Raw genomic sequence first — 25379 nt, forward strand, 5'->3', positions numbered from 1 at the left:
TCCCCTGAGGGCCCGCCTCTGGGAACTTGTGAGCTCTTTGGACTGACAGCTCCCTCCTCTCCACACTGGATAACATCAGAGCTGAGAATAAGCTCAACAGCCTCTGAATTTGGGGCATTTCCATTTCAAAGGCAGCAGTTTCCAGTTGGTGTCCTCAGACCGAAGTGCAGTAGACACCCTTTTCTGGGCATGGTGTTTGGAACCTCTAACTGTTTAAGTGCCAAAGTTAAAGCAACTAACTTTCCTCAGTCCATTCTGGCCTTGCCGGACAGAGGCTCGTTCGCCAGAATGTCAGAGGAGAAACAAAGACAGCTGGCCGTTTCTCTCCTGGTGTCTATAATTAGATTCTCATGAAGAACTTGGCCACACAGGGCTTTGCAGGACAAATACCTCCCCCCCCAACACCCGCCCCCTCCAAGGGTCTCTCCATCACTCCTCTCCACGGAGACCCAGACAAAGCAGCCGTTCACTTACCCTCTTCAGCCACGCAAAATGCTTGTAAACATCAATGTCCCCATCCATGCTGGGCACCCATGTCAGCAGTTAGATTCCTTGGTTGAAAAGCCCTTTTTCTGGCCAGAGACCAAGTTATCTTCTCCTCCTTGTCTCTGCCCCTCCCCCTCAGGAACGTCAAGCTGTGTTCAAGTTTCCCCGGTTCCCTGGCCTGTGTCCTCCTCCAGCCTTTCCCTAAACAGTTTCAGATACGCAAGGGCTCAGCCCAGACGGTGCAGCTCCGGTATCCTCCCCCACCGCCCCCACGGACACTCACAGGCACCAGCGCTGAGATGCAGAGCCGGTGGAGCTATCACAGCTAACACAAAGGTAGGGGAAGGACAGACTTGGACAGAAGTTGTAAACACACACACACACACACACACAGACGGGAACATTCTTTTGGTGATAATACCAGAGCCTGCCAGAGGGAAACAGTCCTGAAGAAAATTCCTCGTCTGGCTTCCCCTTTCTGGAGTGGCTGGAACTCATTACGGACAGACCCCGATTTCCTGTCTCTGCTGCACTCTGCATTTACCCACAGGCTCCCAGCTGCTCTCGGTTTATTTGGGACTGGGGAGAAGACTAAAAATAAGCGCTGCTCTTGGAGGAGCTGCTGGTTCCCACACACAGCCTGACCCCCACCCCGAAGCCCACGCCTACCCCTTGTCCTGGCTGTGCCCTGAGGAAAGTCTATCATTTCCAAAAAAGAACATTCAGAACCAGCTCCGGTCTGGGTTCCTGGCCCTGCTGGGTGTATGCTGTCCTTGGCGCTGGTGGCACTAGCCACTGGAGACCAACTGCTGCAACCCCAGAGCCCTCCACCACGTGGGGGAGTCTGGCTCCCAACTGCTGCCAGCCACCACTGCTGGGCTCCTTGGGGCCAAATTCTGAACCAGGTTAGGGGTGGGGGGAGCTGTACATCTTCTGTCAAATCCCAGGCCTGCCTCACTAGCTGTCCACCTCTCCAGACTCGCTGCCAGGGAAGGAGGAAGGTAAGGTTGATGCCTGTGTGAGTCCATCAGGCAGGGAGAGCTCTGGGCCGGAGCCTAGGGAAGGCAGTCACTGGCAGACCGGGCACTTTGTCTCTTTTCCTACTGGCAGGTCACATGCTGGCTTTCCAGGGGCCTCTCCAGCGCTCCCCAGATGCTGCCCCATCACCTCACACTGCTTCCCTAAAACAGTTTTTCTCCTTTGCCCAGCCCTTGACAGGCAACCTTGGGCTATGACTGATTACAAAAGCCATCTTTGATGTGGGTGCAGTGGGGACTGTGGTTACATGAAAGGGCTCTGAGATCTGGTGCGCAAATGACTTGCAGACACACATCTTGTGACTGCAGGGGTCCTCAGGTGCCCTCCAGAGCCACTAGGAACTCTGAGCCTGAACAGAAGTCTCAGCTGGGTGTCAGCATGCCCCTCGGCACAGCAGCGACATTCCCCACGGCCCAGAAGCAGGGCCTGAAAGACAAGCGAAGCAGAAACACATCAGAGGAGGCTGGCTCAGCCCACAGATCACAGGAGAGCTCTGGCCAGCAGCTGGCACGAGGGGAGGAGTAAATTCCTGGAGACACACCCAGATCCCAGGCCAGAAAGGAAAAGCAGGCTCTGCTGCCCCAGTACTGGGCTCCACGCCCTTCTTGCCTCCGGCCCTGTTCCAGGGTGCAGCCTGGGCCCCACCCAGGCAAGGTTCCCTACCCAGAACCATGGCAGTTTGTGCTAATAAAGAACATCCCTAAGGTTGCAGGGGTGGGCAGGCCTTCTTAGTTTTTTTCTAAGAGCCTAAGAAAGTCAAATGAAGTCTTCACACATTTGCCCAGGATCCAAAGCAAATGAAACTGACTTCCGGCTCTGGGAAAAATAAGGAATTATCACATGGTACGTGGTAAAGTTATTTCTGGGGCTCCAGGGAGGAAGAGGCCTGAGAGCTGATTTGGGGGCTAGTCCCAGCCCCTGCCGCCCCACCGCCCCCCCACCCTGGAGGGAGGCTCGGTGCCCTTCACAGATTCCAGGGTGAGAGGAGGAAGGAGGCGACCCATGGCAACACGACTGCCTCTCAGCCTGCCTAACCCGCACCTGCCGTGGGGAGCTGGCTCAGGAGGCAGCCCCTCCCCTCTCACCCTCCCGAGTGTCCCCGTGCCTCTCCACTTCCCCACCTGCCCTGCTGTATTGAACCACAGCTGACAGTTTACATATCTGTCCTCTTTACCAGCCTGGAGGACATGTGTCTGAGCCCTGACTCACTGCTCTAACTTCCATTCCTAGCACAGTTCTTGCTACACAGTAAGAACTGACACATTCTTCTGAATGAAAGAACGAGGCTCACAGGGTGAGACTGGCAAGATGTGAAAGACTAAAGTTCTACGTGGAGAAAATGAGTCTTGAAGGCCTGTCGTCCCAGAGTAAAGATGCTCGACTCAAAGAGGAAAGGACAGGGCCAGTTTCACCTATTAACTCAACTCATGCGTGATGAGTTGGTTGTGGGGAGGAGAGAGGGAAAGGAGAGGGAGAGACAGAGGAATCCACCCAAGTTGCAGCTAAATTCTTGACATAATTTGATGGTACCCTCAAGTAGCAATTCTTACCTCCGGACCTCCCCCCCGCTCCCACATTTTTTAAAAACCTAAGTACATTTTATTTCTTTGTAATACAACTCAAAATCCAAGAAATGATATTCCTAAAGACCTAGGAGCAGGGTGGTGCGTGTGGCTGGTGGGCTGAGTGAGATGAGATGGATACAGGAGCAACAGGCACCTTTGCACACACTAATCCCCCTGGTGGCAGCTGGCCCAGATGTGGCCCGGTCACTGCGCTGGCGAGCCAAGCTCTGGCTGCATGGTCTGACTCAGAAGACCATCCCACAGGGGCACCTCACAGTGGTCCACAGAGGGGCTTAGGGGATCAGATAGGCTCCTGAACATGTTCATAAAATGTATACAAAGTACTAGTATTTGTATGTATAAATCACTATGTCTCTGAAAACAAAGTTTCATCAGAAAATGATCCATGACTCCCAAAAGACTGAAGTTTGGGTTTTATTTGACCTGAGCAGTTACTACTCTGAAAGGTTTAGGCACCCCTTATGAAGGAAGGGTGGAGGCAAGGTGGGGTTTCTGCTTCCGTTACACTGCCTCTTTGAGGCAGAGTCTCAGTCCCTGGACCCAGCTCCAAAGAGAGAAGTTCTCGGGAACCATACAGGTACACAAATGAGGATCGTTACAGTGACCCTGACAGCCCTCGGTGCCTTCCCTAAAGCAGCCCACTCACTGGCCAGCAGACTCCGCTCATTAGTGTCTGGAATGTGAGGCAGCCAGCTGAGGGAACCAGGCAGGAGACGGGGAGACTAAATGTGGGGAGACTAAATGTTCGGGGAGTGAAAACAGCGAGGATAGCACAGTGGTCAAGTTTAAACAGGGGAACTCATGAAGCTTACCCTCCCTCCTCATCTCAGGGCCTACAAGGGCACTTTGGGACAGTCACCTACTTGGCTAGAATCCCAGGTTTATGTGGGAGTGAGTCGGGGTGGGGTTCTTGAGGTTTTATGCCTCCTGCCAGCTGCCAGGAGTTAGTAGCATCTAAACAGGCAGAACTGTGGACTGAGAGGGGTCTTGTGGGTCACGTGCCATTCCGCTGACCTATCACCTGAACCCTGAGCTCCGGCTCAGCCCTGAGCCTTGTCCTCTGGGCCATGGTGACAGGTGTCAGGATGGCCCTGGTAAGTCTTTCAACACGTGTGCTGCACAGTGGGAAAAGAGGAGGTGGAGCAGGATGAGCCCAGGTCACTGCTCCTTTGGGCTGACAAGCAAGCTCTGCTTGGAAACTAGCATCTTGGCCACTGCAGCCCAAGGTCCCCATAGTGCACTAGCACCAGAACTCACCTCCCAGATGAGTCAGGACAAGGGTCAGCACAGTCTTCCTATAAAGGGTCAGATGGCAAATATTTTTGGCTTTGTGAGCCACGCAGTCAATGTCATACTCGACTGCCACTGGAAGTGCAAAAGCAGCCACAGCCAACGCGTAAGCCAATGAGGGTGGCTGGGTCCCAGGGACACTATTCATGGGCACTAAAAATAGAATTTTATACCAATTTCACATCACAATATATTTGGGATGGAGGGGAATTCTCTCAATCATGCAAAAATGTGAAAATCATTCTTAGCTCATGGCGCTTATGTAAGAACTAGGCAGCGGGCTGAAGGCAGGCCATAGATTGCAGACCCCTGGGCCAGGACCATGCTTCCCCACCTGCACTACACCGCCTGGTCAGGAGGGAGTTCTTGTAAACATGCAGATTCTAACCCAGTAGGTTGAAATTCTGCATCGTGAACAAACTCCCAGGTGATTCTCACACTACTGGTCTCAGGACCTTACGTATTTGAGTAGGAAACTCTTCAGAAGTTCCTTGAATCAGAGGGTACTGAACAAGTTTGCCTGAAGGCAGGAATTCCCAGAAGCCTGCATGCCTGAGAGGGCAGAAGACTCTTGGGGGTGTGGCTCTGGCAGGCCTTCTCTGATGGCTGGGTGTCTACATGCTCAGACCTCAAGTTACGCTAACCTGGCAACATCACCCACCATGTCCCTGGGGTCTGAAGCAGGAAATTGAGTGGGGAAGGATTTATTTGCTTTTTCACCAGTGTTTGCACATTCTTGGTCATTTATAAACATTGGTTCTTAGGGACTGAAATAATCTCCTCAAGTCAGGTCTGAAGGGAGCCAGATCTCTAGAATTTAGGGTAGAAATTACTTCTGGGGAGGAAAATGTCAAAGTTCAGGAAAAATAAAACTGCTAAATTTGCAATCACTGAAGGCCCCCAATCTGGGTGCTGTGCCAGGAAAAGTGTATTCAAAATCCCCCACAGTACTAGAGGCTTCTCTAGGACAGGGTGTGGCAGCTGTGGGGTAGAAAATGCCTCCTGAAAGGAGGGAGCCATCCTAACAGTGTCCCAGCAAAAGGCACTGAAATTAAGAAGTCTGGACAGGCCTTGTTGCCATTGACAATGGAAGGTCAGGGCCAACCCCCAGCCCTCAGCCCTCAGCCCTCCCTTATCCTCTCCCCAACCACAAACAGTGTGCGCCCCCCAGGTCTGCTCTTTATCCACTCGGTTCCAAGGGAAATGGAAGAGAACTATCTTTGCCAGCTGACCCAGGTGCACTGTCCAGCAGCTTCACTAATGAGGTGCTCATGTCATCTTTTTAAATGGAAAAAAAAGGTATTTTTCTTATGTAAAGTCCATCCGTACCCTCCTCCTTGGGATTTAGACTTCCCAGAATCTGTCCCTGACTCCCACCTAGTGGCTTCTTTCAGTACTGCACAGGCACAAAGCACCCCACCCCACACGCACACCAGCCCCGCCCAGAGCAGGAGTTCCTCAGAGCCGAGCACAGGAAAGAAAGCCCCGAAACCTCCGACTTTCTGAGCTCACACCTGTGACAGGTGGAGGGCAAGAAACACAGACTGGAAATGGGCTCCCATACGCTCTGCTTTTTTTATTCTTGAAAAGTAAAAATAGGCACCAATTTTCCCCTTCTATCTTTTAAAAGAAAAATGTTTTCCTATGAAACGTCTGTCTAAATTTTCAAATGAAAATGTTCAATATGTATATGTCCTGACCCATCATGTGTTCCAGGCCCTGGGTGGATAACGAGATACAGAGACCCAATGAGAAACCCAAGCTCACAATTTATAATTCAAAAAACAGCTTTTTCTCCCCACCTTTTTTTGCAACTCCTCTGGCTTTTCAATATGGTAAACAGATTTGCTTCTTTAGCCAGAATCAAAGATTGCAAGCTAGACCTAGCAGGACCGTCTGGGCTTTGCTGAGGATCTGGGAGCTGAAGAAGTGCCATCTGTGACAAAGTAGTTGAACTGATGAGGGGGGTGGCCATGTACCCTACTGGGACTGGGTCTCTTTCTTTGTTTCTTGAAAGACAAGTTAAGAATGTAACCGAGGGCCCCTGAACTGACTAGCAGGTGAGCACATATCCTCGACGGGGCCTCATTTCCCCAGCCCAGTCAGGCCCGGCAGAGGCTGCCCACTCAGGACATCCTATTCCACTGTACCTGAGATGCTAGCCTCCACCCTCACACCCCACCTCTGAGCCCTGATACTGCAGCTGCACCTGGAGAGGCTCCCTAACCTGTCTTCACTCTGCAAACCAAAGGTGTACACTGAGGAAGGTAAAGGCAGGGGCCTACAGGAAGCTGCTCAATAGAGCCCCTGAATGAACTACAGGACTGGAATGCTTGGCCCGTTTTTGCAGACAGACCATCAAATAAGCAGCCATTTTTACTAAGGAAATTGCATCCAAAAGGAGTGTATTCCAGAATGTTAGAGAAGTACCCAGAGCTGCTCCATTTAGAGACTGCTGGCTCTGGCATCTCATGGGTATCTCCCAGAGACCTGCATCACTGGTCATCACTGTGCTCCAGGATGGGTCCCCTACCCCTCATCAGATAGGTGTCCCCAGCCCTGCAGGGCCCACTGGAAGCTGGCTGACTAGCTCCTGTATGACCTCTACCACCCATCCTGATCCTAGCTCTGCCTAACCAGCCTCCAACCAGCCAAGCTGAGCAGATGTGGAAGAACAAGGACATTCCTTCCAGAATCAAGGTACAGAGAGATTCCTGGAAGTCATAGCAGCCGCAGCCACAGCCCCTTCTTGCCCATGGCAGTCAGCATCACTGATAAGCACCGCTCTCCTTTCTTAACTTCAAGACCATCTGGTGGGGGTGAGGGGCTCTTGACCAAAAATGACCATGTTCTCCCTCAGGGCATCATTGCACACTTCACCACAGGTCTCGGAGGTGGCTGCAGGGAGGGGAAGGAGGCTGCCCCTTTCTGGAAGTCAACTGTGTTCCCATCACAGCAGAGATGCCTCAGCCTTCCGGTCTAGGCCTCAGCTTCCCCCTCTATGGCCCTTTCTGACCCTGAGCTTGGTCTGCCAAACACGGAAGACCTTTCACCTTCTGAGGGTCACACTGTTCTGCTGTACCACGGCACAGGGCAGCCTCACCAGCGCTTCTCTGTGGGCCAGGCCCTGGCTCGCTCAGACTGCAGAAAACATACCCTATACAGGAGCCTGATATGAAGCTCCCTGGTGCTCTACCAGCTTTCTGGGAATAGGCCCAGATTTCAGAAAGAGATACTACTACTCCTAGAACAAGGGAATCCAGGCCCTGTGTTTCTTCCCTAGCTGAAGCCCCAAAGGATGTCCCCAGCTCAGAGAGCCCCACACAAACCCTTCAAGGCCAGGAGCCCATCTTTCCTCATTTTATTGGCTGCCAAGGAAGGAAGGACCCTGTTTGAGGCCCCAGAGCCCTGGAGACTCACTCGCAGCCCAGAAACACTGAATATTGGGCAGGTCTGCTCTACTTGGTCTTTAGGATGAGTCTAACCTGTTCGTAATTATCCCTTCAGAGAGTACTCGCTGCTGCCAAGCACTCTGTGTCGTCAACACTCAGCAGAGGAGGAACCAGCCCCCCCTCCCATAAAGCAGCAGCTGCCTATAGTCTTTATGAGTTTGATGCGCTAGAATCAAGAGCTCCCTCTCCATTGAAGACATGTAGATGGGGGTCCAGGACTAGTCTGTCCGCTCTTTATTCCATTCTGACCACCAACCACTCCCCTACATCTACCACCGCCTCCTCTGCAGCCTCCGTTTCCCTTGGGTACAACATAATGCCAATATCTGTGCCTAAAAACCCACAATCCCTTATGAATAGCAACAAGAGAAAAACCACGTTTCCTACCATGTGATTCTTCTCCTCCGACCACAACTGATTGGCTCTTGAGTGGACACCTGGCCCAAGGACAGCTAATCCAAAATTTTATGTAAATTAGAAGTCTTTAATTTCTTTTGCTCTTAACATTCCTTTGCAGGCCTCGAAGACTTAGCTCAAAAATTATGGGCTATGCTAATCTGATTCTCTCCTTCAGGAATTTGAGTTCACACACACAAACTCAGAGGGAGAAAACATAAAAAGAATTTGTCAGTCGAAAGAATAAAATAAAACTTTAAGAATGTGTGACAGTTGCTCTGAGCTGTCTTCCTAAGGGCCATTCATTTCCCCCACTTCATCACTGTTACCTCCTGACAGAGGCCACCTCCCACTCTGGTGAATGAAAGTACCAATACTCATTTCCGAGCCTCCCCTGCAGCTAGGGTATACACATATGAACAAATACTGACCACTGGGTCCATACAGGAGTCTGCAGGAGGGTTTCAGAGAAAGACTTCCCCTCCTAATTAAAGGAAAGTTAAAAAGACAGATACATGATTGTATATGTGTGAGGATGTGTTGCCCGGAGCTGCAGTAACCATCCAGCAACTTCTAGGGGACATGTCTGAGGGAAACCAATCCCCTGAGGATGGTGCAGCAGGAAGATGGGAAGAGCCAGAGCCCTTGGTATCATTTCAGAGCCACTGATTTATCCCTGGGACTCCCCACCCCCCATCCTCTGAACATCTTGTTAGTGACATATAATTTCCTTATCATTTTATGCCACTCTATTGAAGAAAGAATCCCAACTGACAGAGATGTCACAGACAGCGTTGGACCATGACAGGCCAATGTATGACAAAGCAGTAACTGAGGTATAGGACAAAGCCAGTTGTCTAAGGAAAATAGTGCAAACATTCAAGAGATGCAGATATCATGAATGAGAAGGCACATGGACTGCCTGCCTGATCCCTCAAGCTGCCTTACTAGTTCCAATTCCAATTCTAAGCCACTTGTGCTTTCTTTTTTAAAGAATTCAAGTGAGTCTCTGTGGTCTGAGGCAGTGCTTCTCAAACTTTAATGTCCAGATGAATCCCCTGGCAATGGTTCAGTGGGTCTAGGGTAGGGGGTCTGTATTCCGCACTATTTTTCTTACAAGCTACCAGGGATGCCAAGGCTGCTGGTCCATAGACCGCAATTTGAGTAGAAAGGGCTTCTAACTAAAAGTGCCCATCTAAAAAGCACCACTGCTTTAGATGCTAATTCCATACAGATAAGACTGACTATGGAATCTGAGTGCACCCAGATTGTAAAATAAATTCAGGTCTCTAAGACCTAAATTACAGACAAGCTGTCTCTGTCCAAAATCAAAATATCAACATTCAGCCCTGGTATCATGGAATGTTTATATGAACTTTTGACTCCTGAAAAGTACACCATTCATAGGTTGTTGATGGCCATAATTACTCTAAAAGATTTATGAATGCAACGATTTTTAGGAAAATCTCTCCAAAGGAAGGCATTTCCCCAACCATTGTAAATAACCCCAAAAGAGATCTGCAAATCGGAACACAAGCTGTTTTTGCAATGAATCCTGCAAAAGCTAATAACCACATCGACTGCCTTTGAGTTAAAAAAAAAAAAGTTTTGAATCTTTCTGGGTAAATTATTAAGACGTTAGATCCATATTTCACATGACACACTAAAAAACATTGCAGATTAACTGGAGTGAACCGTAAAATACAAATCAAACCATAAACCTACTGGAGGAAGATAAAGGTGACTATTATTTAACCTGAGGCTGGGAAAGGCTTTTCTAGAGACAAAAAGGAAAAAAGGAAACCCAAACAGGAAAGACTGATAGTAGTTAACTACTACAATCCTTTAAAATTCCATGTCTCAAAAAGCACCATAAACAACATTTAAAACATTTAAAAACCACACACGGAAAATAAATGTTGCAAAATAAAGCAAGGGGCCAGTAATAAGGGTCATTTAAATACTGGGTTGGCCAGAAAGTTCTCTTTTTTTCTGTAAAATAAAAGACACATTTTTCATTTTTACCAATAACTTTATTAATTTGGATATTTTGAGCATGTCAGCTGTCTCCCGCTGTTAGCTTCTCATGGGTAGAGGCCAGGGTGCTACTAAACATCTTCCAATGCATAAGACAGCCCCACAGTGAAGAATAATTTGGCCAAAATGTCAATAGTACAAAGCAACTTCACAAACCACTTTTGACACATTTGATCAGCCACAGAAACCTCTCCTACACTGCACAAATCCTTTTTAGCATTTCAGTTGCATTTTTAACTTTCTTAAAATAATAAAGTATAATATGCCAAAAATGTTGCATATGTTCTTCCATCTTCAATATTAAAATGGCTGCACAAAAATTCACCAGTTTTGGTAAGTTTTTAAAAAAATGCAGGCTAACATGACAGTTGTCACAATACAATCTAACAAAATTGTTTCAAATGAAGTTAAAAAGTAACTAAGCACTAGTAGAGCCATCCTATGGAAAAAACTAAATGGACTTTTTGGCCAACCTAATACATGAAGAAAGCACTAAAATCCTAATAGAAAAAGAAAAAGCAAAGAATTTGAAAAGACCAGGATAGGATAGACATAATCAGGGACCAAAAGTGATCTCTGAGGTGTGTCTAAAGAAAATATTGGAACTGTTTTTAACCTGTCCTTTAAAAATCTCAAAAATATATTATAATTTACATATGTTAGGATATTACTGCATAGGTGAATATGTATATAAGGAGAATACTTTTTTTTCCAAATAGGGATATGAGATTAACAATTTGGAGACCATTCAGAGAATAAATACTAAACTAACGGAAAAAATGCTTAACCTTCCTACTAAACAAAGCAATGCAACAACAACAAAAAGAAAACATTTCCTTAAGAAATTATTAATTTTTAAATTTTTTTTAATTTTAGTAATTATTGTTTGCCAGGATGCATGGAAGCCCTACTAATAAAAATATAAATGAGTAAAATTTTTCTAAAAAGTGGTTTGGAAATATGTGTCAAAAATACATTGGATTAGAGTTGCCAGAATTAGCAAACTGCATAGGACATACTTATTAAAAATTATTTGTTGCTTGTCTAAAACTCAAATTTAAGTGAGCATCCTGTATTTTGTCTGTTAGCCCTACTTTAACTCTGTAGTACCACTCTTAGGACTCGGTAAGGAAATATCTAGACATAAAGGCAAATATTTTTGGACAAATATATCCTCTGTAGCAATGCCACGTATCAGTGAACAATTAAAAACAATTGAAATGTCAATATTAGAGAAATGGTCACAAATTCAGCTGCATCCATACAAGGTGAAAATACATAGTTACTGTACAGTAAAGAATGAAAACACTAGCTATTCTGTGTACTCTGGGCAGACTTGGTCTGTTAGGGAAGACACGTCAATGAATCTCTCGGTTATGTGTGGTAAGGTCCTGAGCAGAGCTGTGATGGCACATTTAAAAGAAAAAGGTGCAAAACTGCTCAGCAGCCTGATGAAATGTTCAGGGAACTGTGAAGAAGGCTGGGAGTTACCAAAGGAACCCAGGCACGTGGTGACAGGCCAGCCCAAGGACAGAGTTAGCAAGTGATCCTTGGAGAGGGACTGTGGCTGACGGAACTTGGGAATGGTGACGTCCAATATCCAATACTTGGTTTTAAGTTTTGCTTTCTGCATTGGAATATTCTTCATGTAAGTTCATCATCTTTCACCTGCAATTCTAAAGTTAAAAAATCCTCTGAAAACCAAGTCTTTTTTTTTTTTTTTTTTTTTTAAATAATGTCGGTGCCAAACGTATTAGGCAGCAAACCCAACCTAAACTGGCAGGAGAATATTTATAGTCTTTCTTTATCCCTCTTCACGTGAATGCCCACAAATTTTTTCTGAGGAATGTTCATGTGTTTCCTGCCCTGTATCTGCTAGAGATGGCATACATTATATGATATATATGTACTATTTAACCTTTCTACAGTTTAATAGCTCTGAGTTCTAAAACACATATGGATCAAGGGCTTCAGACTGAGGAACTATGGACCTGTCATGAAATTATCTTTAAACACTGCAGCCTGAGTCAGCAGTGCGAGCAGGAACAGAGGGAGAGGTCGGTGATCATGCCTGGGGAAAAGTGGGCCATAGGAGCTGCAGCTGTCCAGAGAGGTGTGCAAAAGGTGCTGGACGTGACTGGAGAGAAGCCCGGATCAGCCTCGTGGTGCTGGGGCTGCAGTCACAGCAGAGGGCTCCTATGCAACTCTAGGGAAGCAACGGGGGCCCCTTCCGCTGCAGGAGAGGAGAGAGAGAACTAACTACTGAAGCTGTTCCCCCTGCAACTCCCAACCAAGGTTAAACGAGTGAGTGGACGAGCAATGGGGGTTTCTGTCTGTAATCAGCACAAGTCTGAGAGGACCACCAAGGACTGTCTTCATTTGGGGAGATCAGGAGCAGGTTTTCAAACCTGAACTGTAACAGGCCCACCTGAGACCCAACCTGCAGGCTGACTGTGTAGCTTAACCACTGGACTGGGTTCCACCCTCCTCCTGGGCAGGACCACACAGTGGGGGCTGACTAAAGCTGGACTGGGAGCAAGAAAGGACAGGAAGGCGCACAGAGGAAGCAACATCCCGGGCAGTGGTGGCATTCCTTGGACGTCGTGATATGTTGCCCAGTGGCCCCCAAAACTGGCCACGGGCCTACTCACCAAGCTCTCCTCGAACCACTCCTTTATGTAGGCCGCTGTGGGGCCCGGGATCTGGCTCAGGAGCGCTGCTCTCTCCTGAGGATGCTCCAGCATCTCCAGGGCCAGCCTCAGGTCCTCAACGAGATGGAGCACTGGGAAGGGATTCATGTAGGAGGCTGGTGAGGCCAGTCCAGGCTCACAGGTACCGTCACTAGTATCTGTGCCTGTTTTCGTGCCTAAAACAAGAGAGAGGCAGGAACCTTGTAAGAAGGGTGGATGCCATGGGCAGGGAACTGGTAAAGGGCAACGGTAGTGAAAGGAGAGGGGGAAGGGATGGGTAAGAAGCCTCAGCAGACTTGCTCACAAAGTCAACTCTGCAGAAACCATTTTCAATCCTGGGCTGGGTGTGATAGGAAGAGACCTGTCAGAGGCAGATAGTTGTGCCCATTGGGGCTAACATACGGACCTCACACCATTAGATAACTGGGAAAACACAGCCAGCCATCCCCACTGACCAAAAACATGCTAGCTAAAACAATGAGATGCCATTCTTAAGCTCTTAGATTAATAATCTTGTTTTTGTTTAAATTAATGTGGTAGATTGTCTGCACATATGACTACCAAAAATTCCTCCCATTCTTGTATGTGCATTCCAGTCCTGTGGTCCCCAGGTGGTTCTGACTCTGGGCTGCCCTAGTGACTTGCTCTGATCAGAAGAATGCAGCAGAAGTAATACTGTGTCAGTTCTGGTGAGGGTTCAGTGACTTGGACTGCTTTCTGGATATGCCCAGTTGCGAAAACTCTGCATTCGCTGCCATACACACACTTTTAACCTGTGTTAATTACTCAGTATATCCACATCTCAACTACCCATTACGGGCAGGGGAGTATCTGGGGGCAGAGTCCCTGTCATAGTTAGCTGAGTTCCTAGCACCATGCCCCTGCCCAGTAGATGTTGAATGGGAATTGGACTGAATGTCTGCACATGTTGCTTGGATGAATAGCTAAGAGGAAGAGGACTTAAGACTTCCTCAGAAATCTGGGATATTGGGTCAGCTCTTTCTAATTTGATAGCCCCCAATAGGACTGTTTTTGCCTTTCTAAACCCTACTGTTAAAAAAAAAAAAAAAAGTCTTATTCTTTTTGTTTAAGTACAGCGATATATTTTTTTCAAACCAAAACTGGGGCAACACACTCTAATAAAGGATTTCTGTGCTTCTTTCAGCAGTAAGAAACACTTTTGAAAGTATGGTTTAGATGGTGGAATTTCTAGGGCATTTGGATTGTTTATAAGGCCAACAGCTGGAAAATGTGGGCTGTAGGGCCACCCCATCCATGATTACACTGCAGGCCTGACATCTAATCCCAGTCCCTTTATTCTTCTAAGAGCCAATTGCCTACTTACCATGGCAGTCTCTGGAATGAGAAATCTACACAGAAGGAAACAATTACCATTTGATTGCTGGTTTGCTTTCTAAAGTGCAGGGTAGAGGGAATAGTGGATCACAATCCACAAAGAAGTCTGTGGCTCTTCGGAGCTAGAAGACTGCCCACACTCTGGTGCGTGCTCAGCACTCTCTGGAGACTAGGAGGACGCCAAGCAAACTTCAGGCAAGAAAATGGACAAAAGCAGAACAAGACCCCCGATTTCCCCACAACTGCTGAGTAATCCTTCCCTGTACTGGATACACACACACACACACACACACACACACACACACCTTTTAGAATAAGTTAGGCCAAAAGTAGGTGGTAAGACTGAGATTTTTATTAACCTTCTATCAACTCTGTGGTCTTGGACAACATAAAACAAAGAAGTAAGTACACACATATGGTTATATTAGTAAATATAATTATTATAAATGCATTAAACTCAATTAGTCAAACTCAAAATCTTTAATAATGGAATAAAAGAAATCTAGTTCTTTGATGTTATCAAGAAATGTACAAAAATTATAATACTGAATGATAAAAATATAAAATATTCAAAAAATAAAACTAAGCATTCCATACAATGATGTAGATATGTTCAGTAGATTATTAAAACAGCCACACACACAATCACTGGATAAAATTATAAACTAAATTTTAAAATCATCTAAATAGTCCTATAAAAAAAATTGAACCATATATTTTTTTCCCCCTGGAGAAAATACCAGGCCAAATGCTTTTACACAGACTTCAGGTCAAAAAGGCAGCATAGGAAAACATGGCTCGCCTCCTGGCACAACCACATCAAAATTACAACCAAAATATAGAACAATCATTACTCAGAACTGTCAGAAACCGAGTAGAATGGAAGTCTGACAACTACGGAATTAAAGAAACCACATCCATCCAGACTGGTAGGAGGGGCACAGATGTGGAATGAACTGGACCCACATCCATGTGTGGTGCATACAAATTTGGGAGGGCTATCTCAGGAGTGAGGAGTCCCAGACCCACACCAGGACCCCCAGCCCAGGGTTCCAGGGCCAGGAAGATAAGTCCCTATAACTTCTGGATGCAAAAAACAGTGAGGATTGAATCTGAGAAAGAAACTTCTGGAGTCCCAAGCAGTTCCTCTTAAAGAACCCATACAGGAACTTAGACTTACTCCATCTGAGCTCCAGCACCAGGGTAGCAGTTTGAAAGGCACTAGCGGCATATAGGGAGAATCCGAAGTGTCTGGCATTAAGGCAACAACTAGGGGACAGAAAGGCGGGCAGAGGTCATTGTCCCTTTTCTGAACCCTCCCCCTACAGAGTCACAGAGCCAGCAGGCTGGTGCCATATCTGAAACTCCATCAACCTGGTTAATACTGTTTGCCCACCCTGGAGATCCCCAGAGACTTGGTCCCACACAAGCTCCTTTTCCATATGAACAGCTGGTTTTGGGTCATGTTTCACAATTTCCTAAATCCTCTCAAACAAGCAACAGCTGGCCTCAGTGAGCTCCAAGCCCCTGTACAAGAATTCTTGTTAAGTGGTCCTAGGCCTGGCACTAGCAGCAACCAGCCTAGATTCACAGCTTGGCTTTGCCTGAGAATCTCCAAGCCCAGCACAAGTAGCAGACATCTCAGATTGCTTCATAGCTCAGTAGGGTGGCCCCAGGCAGAACACAGGTGGGGTCTGACCTTGGTCTCCATCACCCAGGAAACCCCAGAGTCTGTGCACCCAATGGATACCTACAGACCACATCAGAGCACCACCACCCTGCCCCTGCACAGCTGATCCTCCAAGGAGGGCAGAGGTTGGTGGTCTGTGGTCACAGCCAGTCCTTGCAGCTGACTGGCCTGGGTAAATCCCTCCTCTTGACCTGCCAACAGCAATCAAGTCTCAACTACAAGAGAAGGGGGTACTCAGCCCACATGAAGGGCACACCGCAAGTACCCAGCTTGGGTGATAGGGGAGGCTGTGCCACTGGACCCTATAGGACACCTACTACATTAGGCCACACTACCAATACACAGAGTCAAAGCAACTCTACCTAATACATGGAAACAAACAGAGGGAGGCTGCCAAAATGAAGAGACAAAGAAACATGGCCCCAATAAAAGAACAGATCAAAACTCCAGAAAAAGAACTAAATAAAATGGAGATAAGCAATCTATCAGATGCAGTATTCAAAACACTGGTTATGAAGATACTCAAGGGTAAACTTAGTGAGAACCTCAACAGCATAAAAAAGATCCAATCAGAAATTAAGGATACACTAATTAAAATAAAGAACAATTTACTGGGAAACAACAGTAGAGTAGGTGAAACCAAGAATCAGAGCAATGATTTGGAACATAAGGAAGCAAAAAACAACCAATTAGAACAAGAAGAAAAAAGAATCCAAAGAAAGAAGGATAGTGTAAGCACCTCTGGGACAACTTCAAGAGGTCTGACATTTGCATCAGAGGGTTGCCAGAAGAAGAAGAAGAGAAAGAACAAGAAATTAGAAATCTATTTGAAAAAATAGTGAAAGACAACTTCCATAATTTGGTGCAGGAAATAGACATACAAGTTCAGAAAGCACAGAGAGTCCCAAACTAGATGGATGCAAAGAGACCCACTCCAAGACACATCATAATTAAAATGCCAAAGGTTAAAGATAAAGAGAGACTCTTAAAAGCAGCAAGAGAATAAAAGTTAGTTACCTACTGGGGAGTTCCATAAGACTGTCAGCTGACTTCTCAAAAGAAACTTTACAGGCTAAAAGAAATTGGCAAGAAATATTCAAAGTCATTAAAAGCGGGGACCTACAGCCAAGATTGCTCTACCCAGCAAAGCCATCATTAAGACTCAAAGAGCAAATAAAAAGCTTCCCAGACAAAGAGAAACTAAAGGAGTTTATCATCATCAAATCATTATTATATGAAATGCTAAAGGGAGTTATTTAAGAAAAAGAAGATCAAAACTATGAACCATAAAATGGCAAAAAATACATATCTATCAACACTTGAATCTAAAAAACAAACTAAGCAAACAAGAACAGACAGAATCATGGGTCCAGAGAGCATTTTGATGATTATCAGATTGGAGGGAGGTGTGGGGGAATGGGTGAAGAGGTGACGGGATTAAGAAGTACAAATAGGTAGTTACGGAATAGACATGGGGATTTAAAGTACAGCATAGTAAATGGGGTAGCCTAAGAACCTATGCCTGACCCATGGTCATGAACAATGATGTGGGAATTGCCTGAGGGACTGGGCAGTGCTGGGTGGAGCAAGGCAAAGGGGGAAAACTGGAACAACTGTAATAGCATAATGAATAAAATGTAATTTAAAAAATCAAAAATAAAATTAAAAAATAAAGGAGTGATATATCAAAGGAACAAAGGACAAATAGTGAAATATGTCCCAAACAACTAGAGATGGCACATTATGTTAAAGCACATGTAAAGGATTTTTTCAAAATTGACCATAGACGAGGCCATACAGGAAGTCTCAACAAAAATCAGGAACTGCTGTGAGGGGGACCCATTCCTGCATCCATGTTTCCATGGGAAGGGAGGGTGGTTTTCACTAAGGCCACATTTGTGGCCTCTCCCCTGCCTCCCCTCAGTTTTTTCTCAAAGGAGGAATGACTTTTCTGATAAAAGGAATTCTCTCTGAAGCCACCTGTCCCTGGTTGAGAGCATTTTCCTCAGGGAAGCATTCTCAGCCCAGCTCTGCCCCAGCAAGAAGTCTGTAGTTTGGGATTAAGTTAATTTTGGAGTGTGTGTTTGTGTGTGTAGAATGGGTAGCTGTCAAGATCTTAATCATGGCTTTAGGTCAAGCTGACCTTCCTAATCAATAAAACTAATGATAAAGCTGATATTTTGGTCTGCCTTTCTGTTTATTCCTTAACTGGTTTAAAGCTAGGGAGTGGAATAAGGGATGTTTTTTCCCGATCATTGTGCTACACAGAATAATGACTCCCACAAAGATGCCCACAACCTAATCCCTGAAACCTATAAATGTGTTACCTTATGTGGCCAAAGGGATTTTACAGATGTGACTAAGATTAAGAATCATGAGATTAGGAGATTTGCATCCTGCATTATTAATCACATGAGCTCTTAAATCAGAAAATGGAGGCTGATGATTACATCAGAGATGAGATGTGAGGACTCACCTGCCACTGCTATTGGAAGATGGAGAAAGGGGGCCATAAGCAAAGGAAGGTGATGGCATCATTGCAGCAATGGGACAGGCGGGGGCAGATGAGGTGTACAGAGAAAATTCTCCAAAGATGCAGAAACACACACACACACACTTTTTAAAGCAACTAAACTGAAGGAAACCTTCAGAGCTCAGAACCTCAGGGGTGAAAGCATTGAGCTAGTGCTTGCCCTGTAGGCCACCACCAATTCCCTGATGTCCTAATATCTGGGCTTGAGTGGGCCACTTGAGGGGGACAAGAGACAAAGCTTAGGACTTGAGCAAAGGAATAGATTGGATGAGGGACCTCTGCATAATGCCAGGATGCAAAAGGGCAATATCCTTAGTAAATCAACGAGAAAAAAGAGAATATGATGCTGTTGAACAGTGCCTGCCTCTGTGGGCCATTTCTACCTCCTTACACAAAGGGTAGTCTTTGACATCACAGCCTGCTAGATACCACCAAACTTCTACTCTGACTCTCTTCAGATCAAAGTCACAGCAAAACATTCTCAACCTGATTCCTGAATGGAAATCAGGTGAGTCTGTTATTGATGATTGCTATATGCTGACCTACCTCAGAAAAAGCCAAAGACAAGACCAACCATCTGTTGTGAGCATGGACTCTTTATAACATCACAGCTAAAATCATTATGGGCCAAGGTGAATAATTTCAGTTTTGATCAGAACTTTTTCTACCCTCAATTTTTAAATCTAAAGAACAAACAAACAAACAAAACAACCAAAAACCCAACCCCAGATACTAACCAGAATCGGCAGAAAGGCCCAGACAGAGCAATCTCTTTTATAACTGTCATAGAACAGACTCCTTTTAACTACTCCTCATTGATAGATACAGCTTGCAAATAACCACACGAGTAACTTGCCACAGTAAAGAGGAATAAGTCTCCTTCTGTGTCCTCACCATGTGGTTCTCTGGTCCTATTACAGAAGTGGCCTCACTGAGCAGCCACTGAGCCTGTAAGGCCACAAATTAAGCCCTATGCAAAATTAGCATATGTGGCAGTTGCTCTGGGCCATCCAGAGGGATGTGATTAAGCAACGCAGAGTTCAATTTCAATCATCGACACTGTAATTCAGTTATAGTATTACTTGCAGGTACATCAAAGGAACTAACCAAGAGGAAGAGCAGATCGAAAGTTAACATATACCAGAAGCTACAAGAGTCTTTTGTACTAAAAACAAATCATTTTGACAAGGGTCCTGGAGTCTTTAACAGTAACCTCTTCCCAATTTTCTGGCATAAAATTCCAGGGTTCAAAGAAGTAGTCACACCCAGGATATACCACCTTAGGCTTCAAGAATTCAAGAAGGTTTCATGTAATGGCCCTATTTTTGCTTATAAGGCTTTTTTTTTTTTTTTTTTTTCACACGCCTTCAGAGCCTCTGAATACCTGGGGTGAAGGTCATCATACTATGGCTCAGGATGGGTATATTTGGCACTTGAGCATCAGGATGTCCTCTCAGAACATTCCAGGCCCAATTGTTTATGGGAGTGATAATTTCCTGCATCATCTGCATTGATTGGAGGAGGGGGGCACCTTTTTTTGTTATTAAACACTTAATTACATAAACACTGATATCACATACTTAAGTATACTCTTTTTGGAAAGTAAACAGTAGCCTATCAAATTACAGAGTAATTTATAAAAGGAAATTCCTTGTTATGTAGTGTTATGATTATGAATAATCATTATTGAAGGAATTGTGTCTGTTTTAATAGGAATCAATGTCTTTGCATAAACGGTTCCTATTTGGGGTTGAGGTGTGCAGGAAGTCCATAGAATTTTCTTCCATTGAAGTAAGTGGTAATTGTATTTTCATAAAGTGAGAAATATAGCCCTTGGGTACCCATTTGTGTACTTTAACAGACGCAAAAGCAATGGTGTTTTGGTAGTGTTGGCATTACTTGATATCATTTGACTTCAAATTAATAATAATTGAAATAAAGAAATGAGGATTTAAACATTAACACAAAATGTCATTTCTGCAGGATCTTTGGTATCATAACATAGTGCTACAGTTTGAAACTTTCTTTTAACTGTGCCACTCTTTACGCAAAGGAAGCCTTACTTGAAAGTCTAATGTGTAAGAGAGATGAGAGCAAAGTCACTCTAGCTAAAGGAGCAAAACAGAATTGGTTCTTGCTCCCAGCGAACTCTTTTCTCCTACAGACAGCCCCACAGAGTTCCAGAGGCCCAACTACACACCATCATAAAACTAACACAGGAATAAAAGGAGCCCAGGAGAGACTTGGACAGCCCTGGACTCAAATCTTAGTTCTGCAATTTACTAGCACTATGACCTTGGGTGGTAAAAACAATAAAGTCAATAGTAATATCAGCAAAATAAGCAGTAATTTATACCAACTGAGCATTTACTAAATGCCTTATTTGCATTAATTTAACCATCCCAATAATATGATATAGGTACTGTTATTATCACTTGTATATATTAGGAAAACTTTCAGAGAAGGAAAACTCTGACTCCAAAAAACCTCCGCTGCCTTGTGGCATACCTCTTCAGGGGAAAGGCTAAGGGAGTAAACCCCGACAGAAAATCCGGAGCCGGAGTCCCTAAGGCGGTTTGACGTTGTAGTCAACACTGGCAACTCCTGCGGCGCACCTGAACCCAAGCTGTATCGACTCCGTCTTTCCCTTGGACCCTTCAGCTGCGAAGAGAGGGGGGGTCTGCTGCATGGGCAACAGCAGACCCTCCATATTACCCTGCCCAGGCTCTGTAGCTTCAGCGTCATCACAAGATGTCGATTCAACACGGGAGGAGACAGATACCATGTCACTCCCGAGTCGGACTGCACAGCCATTCTCGGCGGTGCAGATAGACTCTTAAGAAGCTACACCATCGTCTCTCGAGACGGATGGCTGCCGACGATATATTAGGAAACTGAGACTCAGAGAATTTAAGCAATTTACCCAAAGATCCCACAGCCAGGGTACGTGGCTGAGCTGGGATTCAATCCCCAATAGTCTACATTAAAAACCATTAAAATTCCTAAGCTCTTTGGTCCAGTTCAGCCTAACCAACTTAAAACTGAGGATATTAAAAATCTTGAGGCAAAGTTTCCAGCACAAAAGGCATTCAATAATTATCATTCTTTTGATCATGAATGGCATAGAACATAGGCCCTCCAGACACTCACTAATAACCTGTGTTGAATTATCTGTCAAATTGTGCCTATTAAACATTTTATGAGCCAATTACTACTTAAGAGATGGTTCACAGGATGTGCCAACCACCAATTTTTCAAAAAAAAGTTTAGTGATTTTTTATTCCAAAAGAAACCAGCCAAACAAAGGCACTAATAGAGAAAATAATAAATGAAGTTCAGCATACAGCCTGATAGAAGGTATGTACAGAAATCACTAACTGCCTTCTAACCAATGAAAAGGAGAACTTATTCACAAAAGTAAATAAAACATACATGTGACAAATGTTTACGAAACAAATGTTTATGTGCTGCAGACCAATCAAGGTAATGAAGATGGAACAGCAAAGCCTCTGTCCTCGTGGAACTTACATTCTAGTACAGGAGGCAGATAATACACAAAGAGACAAAAATGGATGTCATCGGTCAGGTGGTGTTAAGTGCTATAAAGAAATATAAACAAGATACATGCACAGAGAGTGATGTGGGAGAGGTGTCACGGGAGGCCTCTCTGATACGATGATATTTCAGCAGATACCTGATTACTGTGTACCAGGAAGATAGCATTCCAGCAGAGAGGATGACAGGCACAGAGGCCCGGAGACGGCCAGTGCTCCCCGCTAACGGCTAACATGAGATAAGCCAGAGGGAAAGTGGTAGGAGATGCAGCCTAAAAGGCAGCCTAAGGCCAGATCACATAGGGCATTGCTGGCTATGGCAACTTTAGATTTTACCCTGAGATGAGAAGCCATTGAAGAGTTTTGGGGAGAGGAGTGATGTGAATTATGTTTTAAGGGTTACACTGTGGACGACAGTCCATAAGAGGGTAAGAATGGAGCAAAGACCACTCAGAAGACTATGCATTAATCTTGTGGACCCTGGGCAAGCCTACTGAGGCAAGTGTAAGCCCTACACAATGAAAACCTCAAAGCTCCAATGGGTCAAATAAGGGCCAGAATAAATGAGAACTCTCCTGTGTCTCTAGAGAAGACTTCACATGATAGAGATTTTTTTAAATCTCTCATTAATTTATCAAGAGCTAGCATTTTATAGTGCTACATCCCAGGCACTGTTCTAAGCACCTTGCATATGTAAGCACAGCACCCTCTATCCTGGGCACTATTATCATTCTCATTTTAAATAGGAGGAAACAGCCCTGGCCAGGTAGCTCAGTTGGTTAGAGCATCGCCCCGATACACCTGATACACCAAGATCGCAGGTTCAATTCCCAAGTCAGGGCACATACAGGAATCAACCAATGAATGTATAAACAAGTGGAAGAGCAAATTGGTGTTTTTCTCCCTTTCTCTCCCTTCCTCTCTGTCTCTAAAATCAATAATAAATAAAAATAAATAAATATGAAGAAACTGAGGCACAGAACATACAAGTTACTTGTTGTAGGATTTGTAGAGCTAGAATTTGAACTAATCAGTCCGGCTCCAGATGCTAAGAATGACTTAGAGCAACACTACAAAACTGACACCTGTTCCTGACAGTGGCCCAGGAAGCCCTTTCAGACAAAACCTGCTAGGATGGAGGACTGAGGAAAAGGAAGAAGGAGGGAGCATGCTGTGTTGTAAGAGCAGGAAGGTTCTCCCAGGTTCCACACAACCCCCAACCAGGGCCACTCCTTCCACACCCACCCCAGATCCTCACCTGCAGATCCTGGACCAAGGCAAGGCCCCGAGGATCCAGCCACAGAATCTTCATGGAGACAGAGGGAATTCTGTCACAGACTTTGTCATTTTGGGAATGCCAGTGTGGAGATGTCAGGAGACAGGAAGAGGGACTAAGCCTACATAGGCTGCCTAATTCAGGAGGTGTCTCATTCACCACTCACTGCCGCGTAGGAGCTCTGTGCCCTACCAGGGACTCTCAGAGTCTCCTCCCTGCTCCTGGCTGAGGGCTCAGCAGTGCTGACAACTGGAGCCAGTCTGAGGGTCTGACTCCGTGGCTCTGATCTCAGTGCACACAAGCCCCTGGGAGCATTCGGATGAGACTCTCTGAAAAGTGTGCTGGGAAATCCACCCTCTTGACAGTTACCTCTCAATAGGTTTTCAGGGGCTCTAACCTAGAACAGGACATCCCAATCTTTGGAGCCTGTGGAAATTGAGACATGAGTCATACCTCTTAAGGGCCCTTGTGTTCCCTGAGAAATTAAGCAGCTGACAGATGACAGCTAGAACATGGTACAGTGCCACCAATAACATGAAGAACCTTCTACACACAGATGACTTCCCCATTCCAGGTGCAAACACCCAGAGCCCTCAGTGAGTCAGATGTGTCTCTGCAGAATGGAAGGAAAAGCAAAGGCCTGAAAGGGGACAGCATGAGGTACCTGTGCAAATCCTGGGCTCCAGCCACTCAGCCCAAGCCTTCCTCCTCCAGCCACAGCTCCACACAACAAGGAGCAAAGCCCCAGAGAATTACGCCAAGTCAGCAAGCCAGGCCACTGATCTGCGTTAGGTAAGGACAGAAAGAAGACCAGGGCCCTTTGGGAAAGACTTTCAATGACAGGTTTGTTTTAACCAATATGGGCTCGGTTGCCACTATCAAGGAATTAATTGGCTCAAACAGCCCACTGGCAGCCCTTTCCTACCCAGTTTTGCTGGATGTTTTCTAGAAAATGCTTCTAACCAGCTAATGCAAACTTGAAACCAAACAGTTGCAATGGATAAAAGGCAGTATGGCATAAAGAATGTTCTCTGGGTGATGCAATGAAACAATACAAAATTGCCTCCTGACTCCCAAACACACTGCAGACCAGCTGGGGAGGTGAGCTGACACCTGTGTTAGGTGGCAAAGTCGGCTGGACTTCAAGGTTCAGCTCGACTGTAGGAAGCCATGATGTGCCCTGAAGAATTTACAACAAATTCAATCTCATTGCACAGTTTAGATTCTGGCCGCGCAGCCAGGATCTAAACTGTGACCCAGTTATACTCACGCTAATACATGGTACACCTACCCGGTTTCAGCAGAGACCTGAACTCACACCAGATATCAGAGTTCTAGAAGTTTGTACTCTTCAAAAAGAGATGGCATGCACAATAAAGTAAAACAGGTCTAACAAGGAGCTCCTCTGTGTGCCAACAAGAAAAGCAAAGTGAGAGAAAACCGTTTCTCCGGTGTGGAGGATGAGCCGTCAGTCACAGCCTTCTGTACCTGCAATGATCCCGTCCATCTGCTCCAGGGCAGCTTCCAGTGCGTGGCTGGCCTCAGAGGCCATGACTCCTTCTCCCGGCTCAGTCTCCTCCTGCTCTTACTGAAAATTCAAATAAAAAACAAAAGAAAAATTACAGAGCGTTCCACATTACGTGCACAAGATTGCAAAGCCCTTTTATTCCCTCGTCATACAGTGAGCTCTCATAAGAATCCTGGTGGCTGACCTGTGGTTTCTGCCATCTCTGTGGCCTCCCCGTCCTGCCATGAGTACTCTTTTTCCATGAATCTTTAACACATGATGCCATTTGCTTCTGTGGTGCAAAGCCACTAGGTCTCTCCAGAGTCACCTGTAGCAGCGGGACAGGGGCGGCTTCCGTTCAAGCTCCCATTCTCATTCCCCTGAGCCTTGTGCTTCTAGGAGTGCTGAGGTGTAGTGTCTGTGCCTGAACTTTTCTTGGCCTTTGCACCTATAAATCACTGCCCTCCCCCTCCACATGCATGTTTGCT

At 45.7% G+C, this 25379-nt stretch overlaps 1 protein-coding gene across 1 annotated transcript in view; it reads right to left on the reverse strand.

Moving 5' to 3' along the window:
- The window catches only part of PPFIBP2 (PPFIB scaffold protein 2), a 95054-nt gene extending 70085 nt beyond the window's left edge, over positions 1-24969 (reverse strand). The window contains exons 1-2 of the mRNA XM_090264317.1: positions 24873-24969; positions 12937-13151 (exon numbers count right to left, since the gene is read on the reverse strand). Coding sequence (XP_090120443.1) covers positions 12937-13151; positions 24873-24936 — 279 coding nt within the window. The 5' untranslated portion in view covers positions 24937-24969. The remainder of the gene's footprint in view (positions 1-12936; positions 13152-24872) is intronic.
- Positions 24970-25379: the final 410 nt, after the last annotated feature.

Source organism: Furipterus horrens, unplaced genomic scaffold, assembly GCF_987537825.1.
Source record: "Furipterus horrens unplaced genomic scaffold, mFurHor1.1.pri manual_scaffold_2, whole genome shotgun sequence".
In the NCBI taxonomy this organism is placed as follows: domain Eukaryota; kingdom Metazoa; phylum Chordata; class Mammalia; order Chiroptera; family Furipteridae; genus Furipterus; species Furipterus horrens.